Source organism: Eleutherodactylus coqui, chromosome 12 (assembly GCF_035609145.1).
Source record: "Eleutherodactylus coqui strain aEleCoq1 chromosome 12, aEleCoq1.hap1, whole genome shotgun sequence".
Lineage (NCBI taxonomy): Eukaryota > Metazoa > Chordata > Amphibia > Anura > Eleutherodactylidae > Eleutherodactylus > Eleutherodactylus coqui.
Window position 1 is genome coordinate 120,359,277 of NC_089848.1, and position 12,906 is coordinate 120,372,182.

The 12,906-nt window shown below is 46.9% G+C and overlaps 1 protein-coding gene across 1 annotated transcript in view; it reads right to left on the reverse strand.

The window, feature by feature from the left end:
- Positions 1-8,926: 8,926 nt before the first annotated feature.
- The window catches only part of STEAP2 (STEAP2 metalloreductase), a 67,588-nt gene continuing 63,608 nt past the window's right edge, over positions 8,927-12,906 (reverse strand). The window contains exon 5 of the mRNA XM_066585066.1: positions 8,927-9,494. Within this exon, the coding sequence (XP_066441163.1) occupies positions 9,210-9,494 (285 nt within the window). The 3' untranslated portion in view covers positions 8,927-9,209. The remainder of the gene's footprint in view (positions 9,495-12,906) is intronic.

The window sequence follows — 12,906 nt, forward strand, 5'->3', positions numbered from 1 at the left end:
CAGAGATCTCTCCCATCATCTATTTATACCCAGGACTGTAACAAGGGGGCGCTCTAATAACTATGTATAGATATATCAGGGGTCAGTACAGAGATCTCTCCCATCATTTATTTATACCCAGGACTGTAACAAGGGGGCGCTCTAATAACTATGTATAGATATATCAGGGGTCAGTACAGAGATCTCTCCCATCATCTATTTATACCCAGGATTGTAACAAGGGGTGCTGTAATAACTATGTATAATATATCAGGGGTCAGTACAGAGATCTCTCCCATCATCTATTTATACCCAGGATTGTAACAAGGGGGCGCTCTAATAACTATGCATAGATATATCAGGGGGCAGTACCGAGATCTCTCCCATCATCTATTATACTCAGGACTGTAATAAGGGGCGCTCTCATAACTATGTATAGATGTATCAGGGGTCAGTACAGAGATCTCTCCCATCATCTATTATACCCAGGACTGTAACAAGGGGGTGCTGTAATAACTATGTATAGATATATCAGGGGTCAGTACAGAGATCTCTCCCATCATCTATTATACCCAGGACTGTAACAAGGGGGTGCTGTAATAACTATGTATAGATATATCAGGGGTCAGTACAGAGATCTCTCCATCATCTATTTATACCTAGGACTTTAACAAGGGGGCGCTCTAATAACTATGTATAATATATCAGGGGTCAGTACAGAGATCTCTCCCATCATCTATTATACCCAGGATTGTAACACGGGGGCGCTCTAATAACTATGTATAGATATATCAGGGGACAATACAGAGATCTCTCCCATCATCTACTGTGTTTCCCCCCAAATAAGACACTATCATTTCAATTTTCGCCTTATTTTTAGGGGGTGTCTTAATACTCACCTAGCAGGTGCCATTTAGGTCCCTCTCGCTGGGCCGCGGCACTCCGGCAGTCTTACTTGTAGTCCTCAGCACTGAGAGAGCATTGAATATTCCGCCTCCATCGATGCCTTTTTTTGGCTTAACATACTATGTTCTGACCCTTATTTCATTGTTCAAAAGTATCCAGCCTGTTCCGACTTCAGCTTTGCTTCTCAATCACGTCTCTGTCTACACCTTTCAGTACCGCGTTATGGAAAACCTCATGCAAGAATTCCGCCTGTCCTGACTGGCTATCTTCCTTCACCATGTCTGTCTACATCTTCAGGTACCGCATTATAGTAGTTCTAATGCCATTATGCCAGCAGTCACATAACTAAGATTGTTTCTGGGTTTCCCCGCAGTGAAAACCAGAACCTGATTGCAGGTATTAAAGGGTGAAAACCAGGGAAGCCCATGTGTAGCCTCCCCACATCTAGCCCTAGACCAAATTGGTTTTGTGGCATAGCAGATCCACATCCACTGCTGTCATTGGACAGTTGAGCGATGGAACATGGACAACGGACATTCTACAGAGTGACGAATCACGCTAAATCAGATGGAGAGACCTGGGTGTAAAAGGATCCCGAGGAACGCCTTCTACCTGAGTGTGTTGTGCCATAAGTTAAGTACAACGGAGGTTCAGTTATGGTCTGGGAATGTGTTACGTGGCATGGTCTCAGTCCGTTGGTTGTAGCAATGAGCCATCAACATGGAGGTGTACCTTGACATTCTAGACCAGTGTTCCCCAACTCCAGTCCTCAGGGACCCCCAACAGGTCAGGTTTTCAGGATTTCCTCAGTATTGCACAGGTGATGTAATTATAGTCACTGCCTCAGACATTGCCACAGGTGGTCTTACCATAGGATATCCTGAAAATATGACCTGTAGAGGGTCCCTGAGGACTGGAGTTGGGAAACACTGTTCTAGACCATAATGTGCTGCTGACAATCCTCTGGGAACGGTCGGCCATACTTCCAACAAGACAACGCGCCTCGTCACAGATCCAGCACTGTTTTACGTTGGTTTGAGGATATGGATGTTCCATGATTGGACCGGCTGCACGGAGTCCGACCTGAACCTACTGAACATCTCTGGGATGAACTAGAATGTTGAGTCAGGAAATATGAACAGCATCCATCTTCTTTGAGAGAACTCGCCAGACATTTGCAGGATGAATGGAGGGAAATACCAGCTGAAGTGTATCAGACGTTAGTAGAAAGTATACCATGCAGAGTATCCAATGTCATTAGGGCCAAAGGAGCCCCACTAAGTATTATCATATGGAAATAACTACTACTTGTGGTTCTTGCTCCGGGGTCCAGTTAGTTTTGGTAGGATAATGTATTCCAAAGTGTAACAAGTTGCATCAGTTCTGCTCCAGCAGGACGACTCATAGCATATTACAGTCAGGAAATGAAGAAACCACAAATTGTTGTTTTATTCTGGAAATCAATACAAACAGCAGAAGGTCGGCCTGCGCCGGGGTCCACATCTCTAAAATTCAAGTTGCATTGATTTCTCTACATCTATATAAAGAGTATCTCTTGGCACACATGCAGAATGAATCCATGTGATGGAGTGACTGAACACAAGGGGTTTCCCACCATAGACATGGTATATCTATGCCATAAATATCTAATAGGTGGGGATCTCACTTATGGAGCCCCTACCTATTGGGAGAATGGGGGACTTTTGTTCCACCAGCTGAAATAGAGACTGAATGGAGTGTAAAGGCTCTTTTACACGTAGCGAGTGTCGGGCAAACGATCCCTGACACTCGTCCTTGTGTGTACTCGCTCCCGTGCTGTTACACAGGAATGAGTACTGCTGGATCGCTGACAAGGTGGCCGGCAGAAAGGCTGGAGGAGAGTTCTCTACATCCATTCACTGTAAGCAGCGGCTGCTCAGTACTGAACGGCTGCTGTTTACACTGAACCATCGTCGTTTGGGATTTTAAGCTGCCTAAAACTGAACGACTGGCGATTTTCCTCCAGTCCTTCACTTTCTGCATGCTTTTACATGAGACAATTATGATTCAAAACCCCTCGGGAGCGCAGGAGCCGGACCAACCAGAACGATAATTGTCCCGTGTAAAGGGGCCTTAACAGAAGGCTTCTCTCGCATTGAAGTCAACGGGAGTTATATCTTCTGTTGCATTGAGGAACGAGCTGCAAATGCAGACATCTGGTCCCCACAGCAGGGGTTGAGATCAGCTGATCGCCAGGGGTCCAAAGCAGCGAACCCCCACTGATAAACTATTTATGACCCAATCTGAGGATAGGTCAGCAATATTACAAGGGGTTAAATGCCCAGAATACTCCTTTAAAGCGGTTGTCTGGCTACACACAAAACGTGCCCAATCCAGTCCGGGTCCAACGGTGCAGGCATCTCTATTTCTGGCCCGGTTCTGACACCAGGTCATGTGGTATCGGTTCATCCAACCCCCTCTCAATGTGACATCATTGCCAGGGGCTGGCTTATTTAATAAAATGAGCCAATCAGCCAGTCCCCTGCAATGACATCACTGACAACAATAGGAGGTCAGACGAATCAATACCACATGACCCAATGTTAGAACCCCGCTGGCACTGTTGGGCCCAGACTGGGCAGGGTAAGTTTTTCCCTCCCCTGACAACCCCTTTAATCTGAAACTCCTTGGCCACAAAATTTGTAAATAAAGCCACAATTATCACGTCATCCACAGAACTAGGAAACGAGAACATCAGGGCCCGGTGTGACCAGAACTTCTGCACTCACTATAGTTAACAGTCAAGGGACTCCACTTCTCCCAATAGGTGGCGCTGTGGATAGGCTATAAATGCCTATGGTGGTAAAACCCCTTTAGAGGGCTTGTCCGGGTACAAGACAACCTCCTTCTTCAGGGCCCCCTGTAGTAAAATAATAAACTGAACTGTGCTTACCTCTCCGCTGGAATCCCGCGCTGCCGCCCCGCTGTGGTCTTGGCATTTGTTATGACAAATGATGTCACATGAAATCAGGTGACCGTTGCAGCCAATCACAGGCTGCAGCTTTACCACTCGTTCTCCTGGCATCATGGTGTTCACATCCTGAGTGCCATGATGGCAAAAGTGTTTGGGAACGTGACTCTGATTGGCTGCAGCGGTCACCTGATTTCATGTGACATCAGCTGTCATAACATACGCCATGACCACAGCGGGGCGGCAGCGCTGGTTCCCAGTGGAGAGGTAAGTACAGTTCGGTTAATTATTTTACTACAGGGGATCCTATTAAAGGGATGTTGTTCTGTAACTGGACAACCCCTTTAACAACTTTTTAGTTTTTTTTTGCTCATGATCTGCACCTTACGCTACTTTTCCAATGAAAATGAAATATACAAATCTCTTATAAAAATGAAAAACCCGACGTCACCAGAAAGCCAGAAAGCCGATGTACCGATGAATTACTGCAAATACAAAACACAGTACACTCCGATACTGAAATCCCTGTAACACCATATGAGAGATTAACACTGCACGAACACAGGACAGTGCAATGATCCTGAATGGGCATTTACCCCCAAAAATTAAAACAAAAATCACCAATAAATATCCTGGTGAGTCCTCCAGTACTTCTGTCAAATTACAGGGACCTCCACAGAAGTGGGGGGCCTAATAGGAAAAATTACAATGGGCTCCCCTTTAGATGACCAGACCTAAACCACCTGGGTCAGGAGGACATGGTGCTTGTTTGCCCTCTCATAGGATAGGTGATAAAAGCCTGATTGGTGGGGGTCTCAGCAGTGAGACCCCCACCAATCAGACTTTCATCCCTTTTCCTGCGGATAGGTGATAAGTCTATCTTGGGGTAATATTCTCTAAAGCCCTGTTTACTGAACCTTTAGGACCCGTGGTGAGGGGTCCGCCCAACTCTGTTTCAGGGGAAATGTAGCATTACATGGCAGACATTTGAATGAATGGCTGTTCATGTACAGATGTGTCCAACCTTCCGCCAATAAGGACTCCATGTCCATCTCATACCATGCTAATAAAACCCTTGACCGGCTGCAACGCACATGACAACCACTGGGTGGCCACAATAGACACATATAGCATAAACATCTCCTGACAGAGTATCCCCAAAACATAGTTGTCTTTTCCAAGACGAACGGCCATGTCACACCACTTGGGAAATATTGAGCCAAGAGGAAAGGTAATGAAGGACATATCTGTAATGCATGAACAGACCAGGTTTGCCATAGCGAAGAAGCTCCCCAATATGGCTCATAGAGGTGGGTTCAGGCAGGGCAACACCCTAAAAAGTAATGAATGAAGTCAACTAGGCCTTTGCACTACGGGGACCCATGGTTGTCTAAAGTCTGTAAGTTCCTGGACAGTCCCTAAAAATTCAGCTGAACAGGATTTTCAATTTAACAGAAGAGGATGAATCATATTTACTGGTAAATTTGTAATTTCAGGGGGAAATCTAGTAAAATGTTATTGCGTCACATGATGAAAGTCTACGCTACTCTGTATACATGGATGACACCTTGGCTTCAGAACTGCAGATACAGAAGTACAGTATCTACACTGCCTCCCGAGGCTCCACGAGGAACTGCACATCGTTTCTTTTTGTCCAGTCTTGTATCAAAAACATTTTTGTGCATATTGTTGCCGGAATGTTCTGGATATTTCTAGTTTCTTAGCCGTGTGACCTGTTGCCGGTATACAATGGAGGCAGATACTCTGCGTGGCTTAGCCCCCGAATAACACTAGAATAGCCCAGAGAAACAAATATATACTGAGCGCTGTAGGCCGGGAATGACCAGAACGCACTATAATGAAACAATACAGGATTTCACGCATCACTAGTGCTGGAGTTTTCCTGTATGGTGAATCTCATATTACAGCACTAGTGACATCACCGCATCCCAATTTAATAGGCCACAGTTGATAATTTGGTATCTCCATAACTAGTTATATCATGGAGGTATAAAGTAATGTCAGATCAGATACATTATTATATACAGATGTAGAGCAGTTAGCCAGCGGCAGATTTGGGGCAACTCGCTGTGAAACCATAAATGTGGAGCATGAAGATGCTGAGCCCTAAGACAAACCAATATCACCCCCTTTCAACTTCTCATGACTTCACAATGTATGTTCTGCATCCATGGCCGGCCTTAGTACTGTGCGACCCGTGCCAGTCGCACAGAGCACCAGCCTGTATATGGGGCACCAGGCGGATGGAGACTGGGGTGATCTCCCTCCTTAGGTCTACCTAGCCATATGATTGTCTTCCTCCATGTGACAGTGTCCTCCTCCTGGGTCTGTCTCCTCCCCACTGAGGTTGTGAGTTGCCACTGTCAGCCCATCGGCATCCTGCAACACAATAGCTTAGTTCTCTTAATGCATTTATGTAATGAGTTTGGTTCTGGTGCTGTATTTGTTGTGAACTTGGTTCTTGTGTTGTATTTTTACTCTAAGCTTAGTTCTGGAACTGTATTTAACTTGTAAGCTTGGTCCTGGTGCCGTATTTATGCTATGAGCTTAGTTCTGGTGCTGTATTTATGCATCAAGCTTGGTTCTGGTGTTATATTTATGTTATGAGTTTAGTTCTGATGAAGTAACCATGTATGGAGCTTGATTCTGGTGTTGTATTTATGCTACGAGCCTGGTTCTGATATTGTATGTGATATGAGCATTTGGCTCTGGTGCTGTCATTATGTACGGAGCTTGGTCCTGTATTTATGCATTGAGCTTTGTTTTGATGCTGTATATACGTTATAAGCTTGTTCCTGTATTTATGTTATGAGCTTGGTTCTGATGCTATATTCAAGTATGGAGCTTGTTTCTGGTGCTGTATCTTTGTACTGAGTTTGGTTCTAGTGCTGGATTTATGTATGGAGGTTGGTTCTGGTGCTGTATTTATGTACTCAGCTTGGTTCTAGTGCTGTATGTATGTATGGAGGTTGGTTCTAGTGCTGTATGTATGTGTGGAGCTTGTTTCTGGTGCTGTATCTTTGTACCGAGTTTGGTTCTAGCTCTGGCTTTATGTAAGGAGGTTGGTTCTGGTGCTGTATTTATGTACTCAGCTTGGTTCTAGTGCTGTATTTATGTTATAAGCTTGATTCTAGTATAGGATTTGTTTCACGGAGCTAGTCTGATACGGATATGCTGTTCTCTTACTGTTTTCTGCACAATAGAATACAGGCAGAGTGCCTACCAGTGTAATATATATAGTTTTTTTACGACTGGGGGTGGGGGTAGCATTTGCCAATTCCAAAAACAATTCCACCCAGGGTGCCATCTAACCTAAGGCCGCCATAGTATACCTAACCCTGTATAAGATCTAGTCAGAAACCTTATAAAAACATCAGTCTAAGCAATGCTGAGCTGGTGTTAGATATTACAATGCACAAATCACACAGCCCCAATTCAGCTCTGCTACATCTGTATATTAAAGGGATTCTGTTACCAGGTTCATTCCGCTTGAACCACGAGCAGCATGATCCCGGACAGGTAGCCGATGATCCCGGACAGGTAGCCCGATGATCCCGGACAGGTAGCCCGATGATCCCGGACAGGTAGCTCGATGATCCCGGACAGGTAGCCCGATGATCCCGGACAGGTAGCCCGATGATCCCGGACAGGTAGCCCGATGATCCCGGACAGGTAGCCCGATGATCCCGGACAGGTAGCCCGATGATCTCGGACAGGTAGCCCGATGATCCCGGACAGGTAGCCCGATGATCTCGGACAGGTGGTCTGATGATCCCGGACAGGTAGCCCGATGATCCCGGACAGGTAGCCGGATGATCCCGGACAGGTAGCCCGATGATCCCGGACAGGTGGCCCGCTGCCCCGTCTGTGTTTTATTCTGAAATACTGTGGCATTTCAGAAAAAATACTTTGACGTTTGACTCTGAGCCGGGCTCCAAATCACAGAGGCGGGCCGCCAGGAGCGTAACTGTAGGGGACCCGGGCCCAGGAGCCTATGGGGCAGAGGCGTAACCTGAAGCTCCTGGGCCCCAATGCAAAACTGGTAACGGGGCCCCCAACTATAATGCTTTATTCATAGTACTGGGCTCCCTATATGGGGAAGAGAGGCCTTATGGGCCCCCTAAGGCCTCATGTCCACTGGGAAAATAAGAAATAAAATCTGCAGCGTTTTTCCCGCCCGCGGATCCGCGCCCCATAGGAATGCATTGACCACCCGCAGGTAGATAAATACCCGCGGATGGTAATTCAAAAATTTCTGGAGCATAAAAAGAAATGGACATGCACCATTTTAGTGCGGATCACGCGTTCGGAGCTCATAGAGCACATAGCTACATTGATCTTCCGCATGAAAAATAAAAGACAATTACAGTGCATCCGCAGCCCAAATCCGCGTTACAAATCCGCAGCGGATCTGATTTTCCCCTAAGGCCTCATGTCCACTTGCAAATTCGGATTTTAAATCCGCAGCGTTTTTCCTGCACGCGGATCCGCGCCCCATAGGGATGCATTGGACACCCGCAGGTAGTTAAATACCTGCGGATATCATTTTCCCCTGCAGATGGAGATCCGTGTGCGGGAAAAAATCCGGACATGCTCCATTTGGTGCGGGTCTCCCGCAGGCCTCTATTGAAGCCTATGGAAGCCGCCCGAATCCGCGGGAGACCTAAAATCAGAATATACTCACCTGCTGCGGGCCGTGCGTTTCTTCCCGGCCGGATCTTCTTGCTTCGGCCCGGCTGATGTGCCCGGCGCATGCGCGCGGCATGCCGAGCACATCCGCCGGGCCGAAGAAAGAAGATCCGGCCGTGAAGAAAGGAAGACACGCAAGGGCCGCAGCAGGTGAGTATATTCTATTTTCAGCCCTCATGTCTGCGGGGCAGGAGGGACCCGCTGCGGATTCTCCATGGAGAATCCGTAGCGGGCCTGATTTTCCCCGTGGACATGAGGCCTAAGGCTCCTGGGCCTGGGTGCAACTGCATCCCCTATAGTTATTCCGGTGCTTAGGGGGCCCATAAGGCCTCTCTTCTCCATATAGGGAGCCCGGTACTATGAATAAAGCATTATAGTTGGGGGCCCTGTTACATGATGATGCTACTTGTGGTTCGGGCAGCATGAACCGGGTGACAGAATCCCTTTAAAGGTTTGTATTTAATGGCCGCTTCCACTGTATACGGGCAACAGGCGCTCTTTAGTTACCGCTGGTATGGATGACAATGAAGGGGGGAACAGTAGCAATATTTGCTACCTTATTTCCTACTATCTTGCTGCCACAAGAGCTTATTATGCCCCCTGCTGGCAAGGCAGCTATAATGCAGTACAGCCATCGCTTCCAGCACAAGGCGGACGCCTCTCATCACATGACTGTGACTCTCTCGGGAGACACGTGTGCTGCGGCGCCGCTCGAGTTCTCCTTGAAGTGACTCTTCTCCCAGCCTCTCTTAATGCGCCGTAACTTTTTGTTGACGCACGGGCAGAGTAAGACGATTTTTCCAAGGATTACTATAGTAGGTAGGATCAGTGCTAAGACAAAGTTCGGAGGAGTGTAAAAGCGGTAATACTCTTCTTCAAACGCCCTCTTCCAGCCGTATATCAAAACGTGGAAGGTGCTGATCAACAAGGCGACGTATCCGAGAGTGGACTGCGGGGAAACAAAAAGAGCGAGACGGTTAAGAGGCGTAAAACGCGAAGGATCGTACAGGACGACATAATGTAACGCAGGTGCAACTGCTGCCAGGTGACTTTTACCTCTCTTTGTACAGTATCTATCCAGGTGAACATGGTGGGAGAGAGTGGTTGCTATGGATACGTGACCTAAAATCCATAGCCTTTTATACCAGGGGTGCACAAAGTTCTGTGGTCCAAAGCCACATTGTCAGACTGAATCAATCCCAAGGATTGCAATAAAACATAATGATATATGAACCATCTGATAGGTGCCAGCTCCGCCTCCTGGACTCCCACCTATTGGGAGAAGGGGGGTCCCATTCTCTCCTGTTCACACCCTGTTCAGGAAGAGACCATACATGTAGTTGCGAAGTGTTTCACTGCAGTTATGGCAGCTGCACTCATGCACGGCCGTCTCATCTACTCCTTTCTAGAGCGCCACACCATATAGGAGCTTCCAGAGATGACCACACGGTGCGCAATTAGTCCTCGCCCATCCCTGATCCTGCGCTGCGAGCCGCTGCTCTACGGACATACAAAAGGCAAAGTCAGCACTTCTAACAAAAATGAAGTGTGAAGGAGCAGGTACGCCATGTCTGCACCAAATGCAGTAACAGAAGCACACGCCGCGGCACTCGGACACATTCATATCTGAGTAAACTTGTACAACTGCTGTTTATACAAACCGCATAAAATGCAGGATTATTAGTGCATCATTTGATCAAAACCTGCGGGCCCATCCATTTATTTTATCCATTTAATTTTATCTATTTAATTTATATGTTGGAAGTGCTGACTTAGTTTTTTTGTATCCGTTGCATTGGTGGGGAGTGGCGGTCTCCACTTTTGTCTTGCATTCTATTCATCCATCCGTCTCAGGTGTCTTATTGTGAGTATATAGCCAAGTATCCCACTTTCCTTAAATCAATTTGGAGGCTTTGGCCCAAAAAGAAGTGTCTATCAGTTACAATCCCGTCCAAAAGGTTCGCCTGGACATGGCGGATGGGCCCATACGTTATGATCACATTTTTCACTAAGAACCTTGTAATTTTATGCAGTTTGTATAAACAACAGTTGTGCAGTTTTACAGATAGTGAATATGTATGAGTGCTGAGGTGGGTGTTTCTGTTACGGTATTTCTTGCAGCCATGACTTATGCGCACTTTTACATTCAATTTATGTGTTGACTCTGCTTTTTGTATCCATTGCATTGGTGGAGGAATGGCTGCCCTCACTTTTGTCTTGCACTCCATTCATCCATCTGTCCCTGGTGCTTCAAGGAGCGTATAGCGCCCGGTATTCTACCTTCCTGGAGTCCATTTGGAGGCTTTTGGGCCAAAGAGAAGCGTCTTTTAGAGTTAGGAATATGTAGAATAAGGTTCGCCTGGAAATGGTAGACGGGCCCAAATGCTTTGATCAAAATATGCAGAACCTTGCAATTTTAAGTGGTTAGTATATATGACAGTTAAGCAATTTTCCTCCCATACTAAGGGCTTATTTACAGGAGCGTATATCGACCAGTGTTTTAACGGCCGTCCGATATACGCTTCCATCTAATCAGTTCCCTTCCCCTCACCGGCTCTCTGCCTCTCTCCTCCCTGTTTAGACCTTGTTGTAGTCTCCATCCAGGGGTCCCATCAGGGTTTCTGTTTAAAATCAGAAAAATGGCCCCCCTGGACGGGATCTAGATGGAAACTATCTTGGCCATTAATGAATACCACTGAAACAGAAACCAATAGGTCTGATGGGATGTCCGGGATGCTCATAGTGAGGTCTGAACAGGCACTAACTATATTTATCCCCATCCATAGAGTAGGGATTAAATGTATGATCGCTGGTTGACCCCTGGGACCCCCAGTGATCCTGAGATCTGCATGTATACACCAGAGACCAGAAAGATAGGTAAGTATCGACGACAATACAGATCACAAGACCTGCTAATTCTCCGTTACTTAAATGTTTTATATAGTCCCCCCCCCCCCCTAGACTATATAAAAGTAATATTCTGACCGCAACCCCGGACCGCCGCTTCGGCATCTGACAGGTGACGTCCTGTAAACCTGTCATGTGGGCTTCTAATGTAGAAGGCCCTGGCAGGTTTACGGTATGTCACGGGTGACGTCCCTGTCAGACCTTCTATTGCCTGCAGGTAAACAACCCATGTGACTGTTGCAGTTGAAGTAGATGGAAGTTGGGAGCAGCGGGGCAACAGGACTTATTATTGTTAGTTTTTTATATATAACTGGTTCCCCCCACTGCCACCAATATATATAATCATTGAAAAACCTCTGAATTGAAAGCGGCATTTAAAAGGTTAACAAATTTTTTTTTAAGTTTAACCCCGGCCGTTTAGCATATTACGCCGGCTCCACACCGCGCCTCACGTGGCGTCATATCAATATCCATGCAGCTTGGGTTTCAGCTTTATCGCTCATTATCAGACCTTCCATCTTCCTGCTCAAGATTCTCGGGAGTCTTTAGGCTTCTTCTCCGGTTTCTGTGGCGCGCTGCTCGCAGCCGGGAGATGAATGCCGCATTGTATAGAAGCCCCGGTAGGCGATCTCAGATGAAGTGCGCATTACGGATGTGCTGGAAGAAAAGTCTAAACTCAGTGCCAGACCCCTCTTCTACCACGTCCAACCGTCCGCGGGATTCATCATATTGAACGTGCCGGTTTTGTAATGATGGCAGGCCAGGACACCAGTTTATGGCCTCCGATTGCCATGGCAACCCATCGGCCTACCGCAATTACATCGTAGACGTCTGAGGACATCACTGAGGGAGCGCACTCCCTCTGTGAACCTTTTACAAGGTGGGATATGCATAGATTGTGGCATGTAGAGGGTTAACAGCGGGGATCCCTGTTATCGAACCCCAATGGGACAGTAAAAACACGTGGCATGCCAAGCGATGTTCCCATTCAAATCAATGGGAAACACATTGCGATCCTCCGGCGCGTGAAACAAGGATCAGAACTTCAGAGAAATGATGAACGCGGTTCAGCATGAATAACGCCTCGCATCCATGGGTAAAACGCACGCTGACACGCACGATATCAGGCCGATATCACGCTCACCGGTGTGACTGTGGCCTGCGGGGGGTTCACATGGCCGAATTCACTGTGGAATTGTCAGTGTGAATTTCAACAAAAAAAAGTGTCAAAATCCGCGTCTTTCTGCCGCGGTCTTTGGCACGGACGCAGAATTTGCCTTGTCGATGGGCAAATTCCACATACAGAATTCCGAAGTCACGTTTTCATGAAGTTCAGCGTCACGGGACATGTCACGTCTTGCCGTGTGATTGTTTGTTTCTGTGCCAGAATCCCGAATGTAGATTTTTCCCCTTTTGCAACGCAAATTCCTCGTGTGGACCTGCGCCAAAATCCG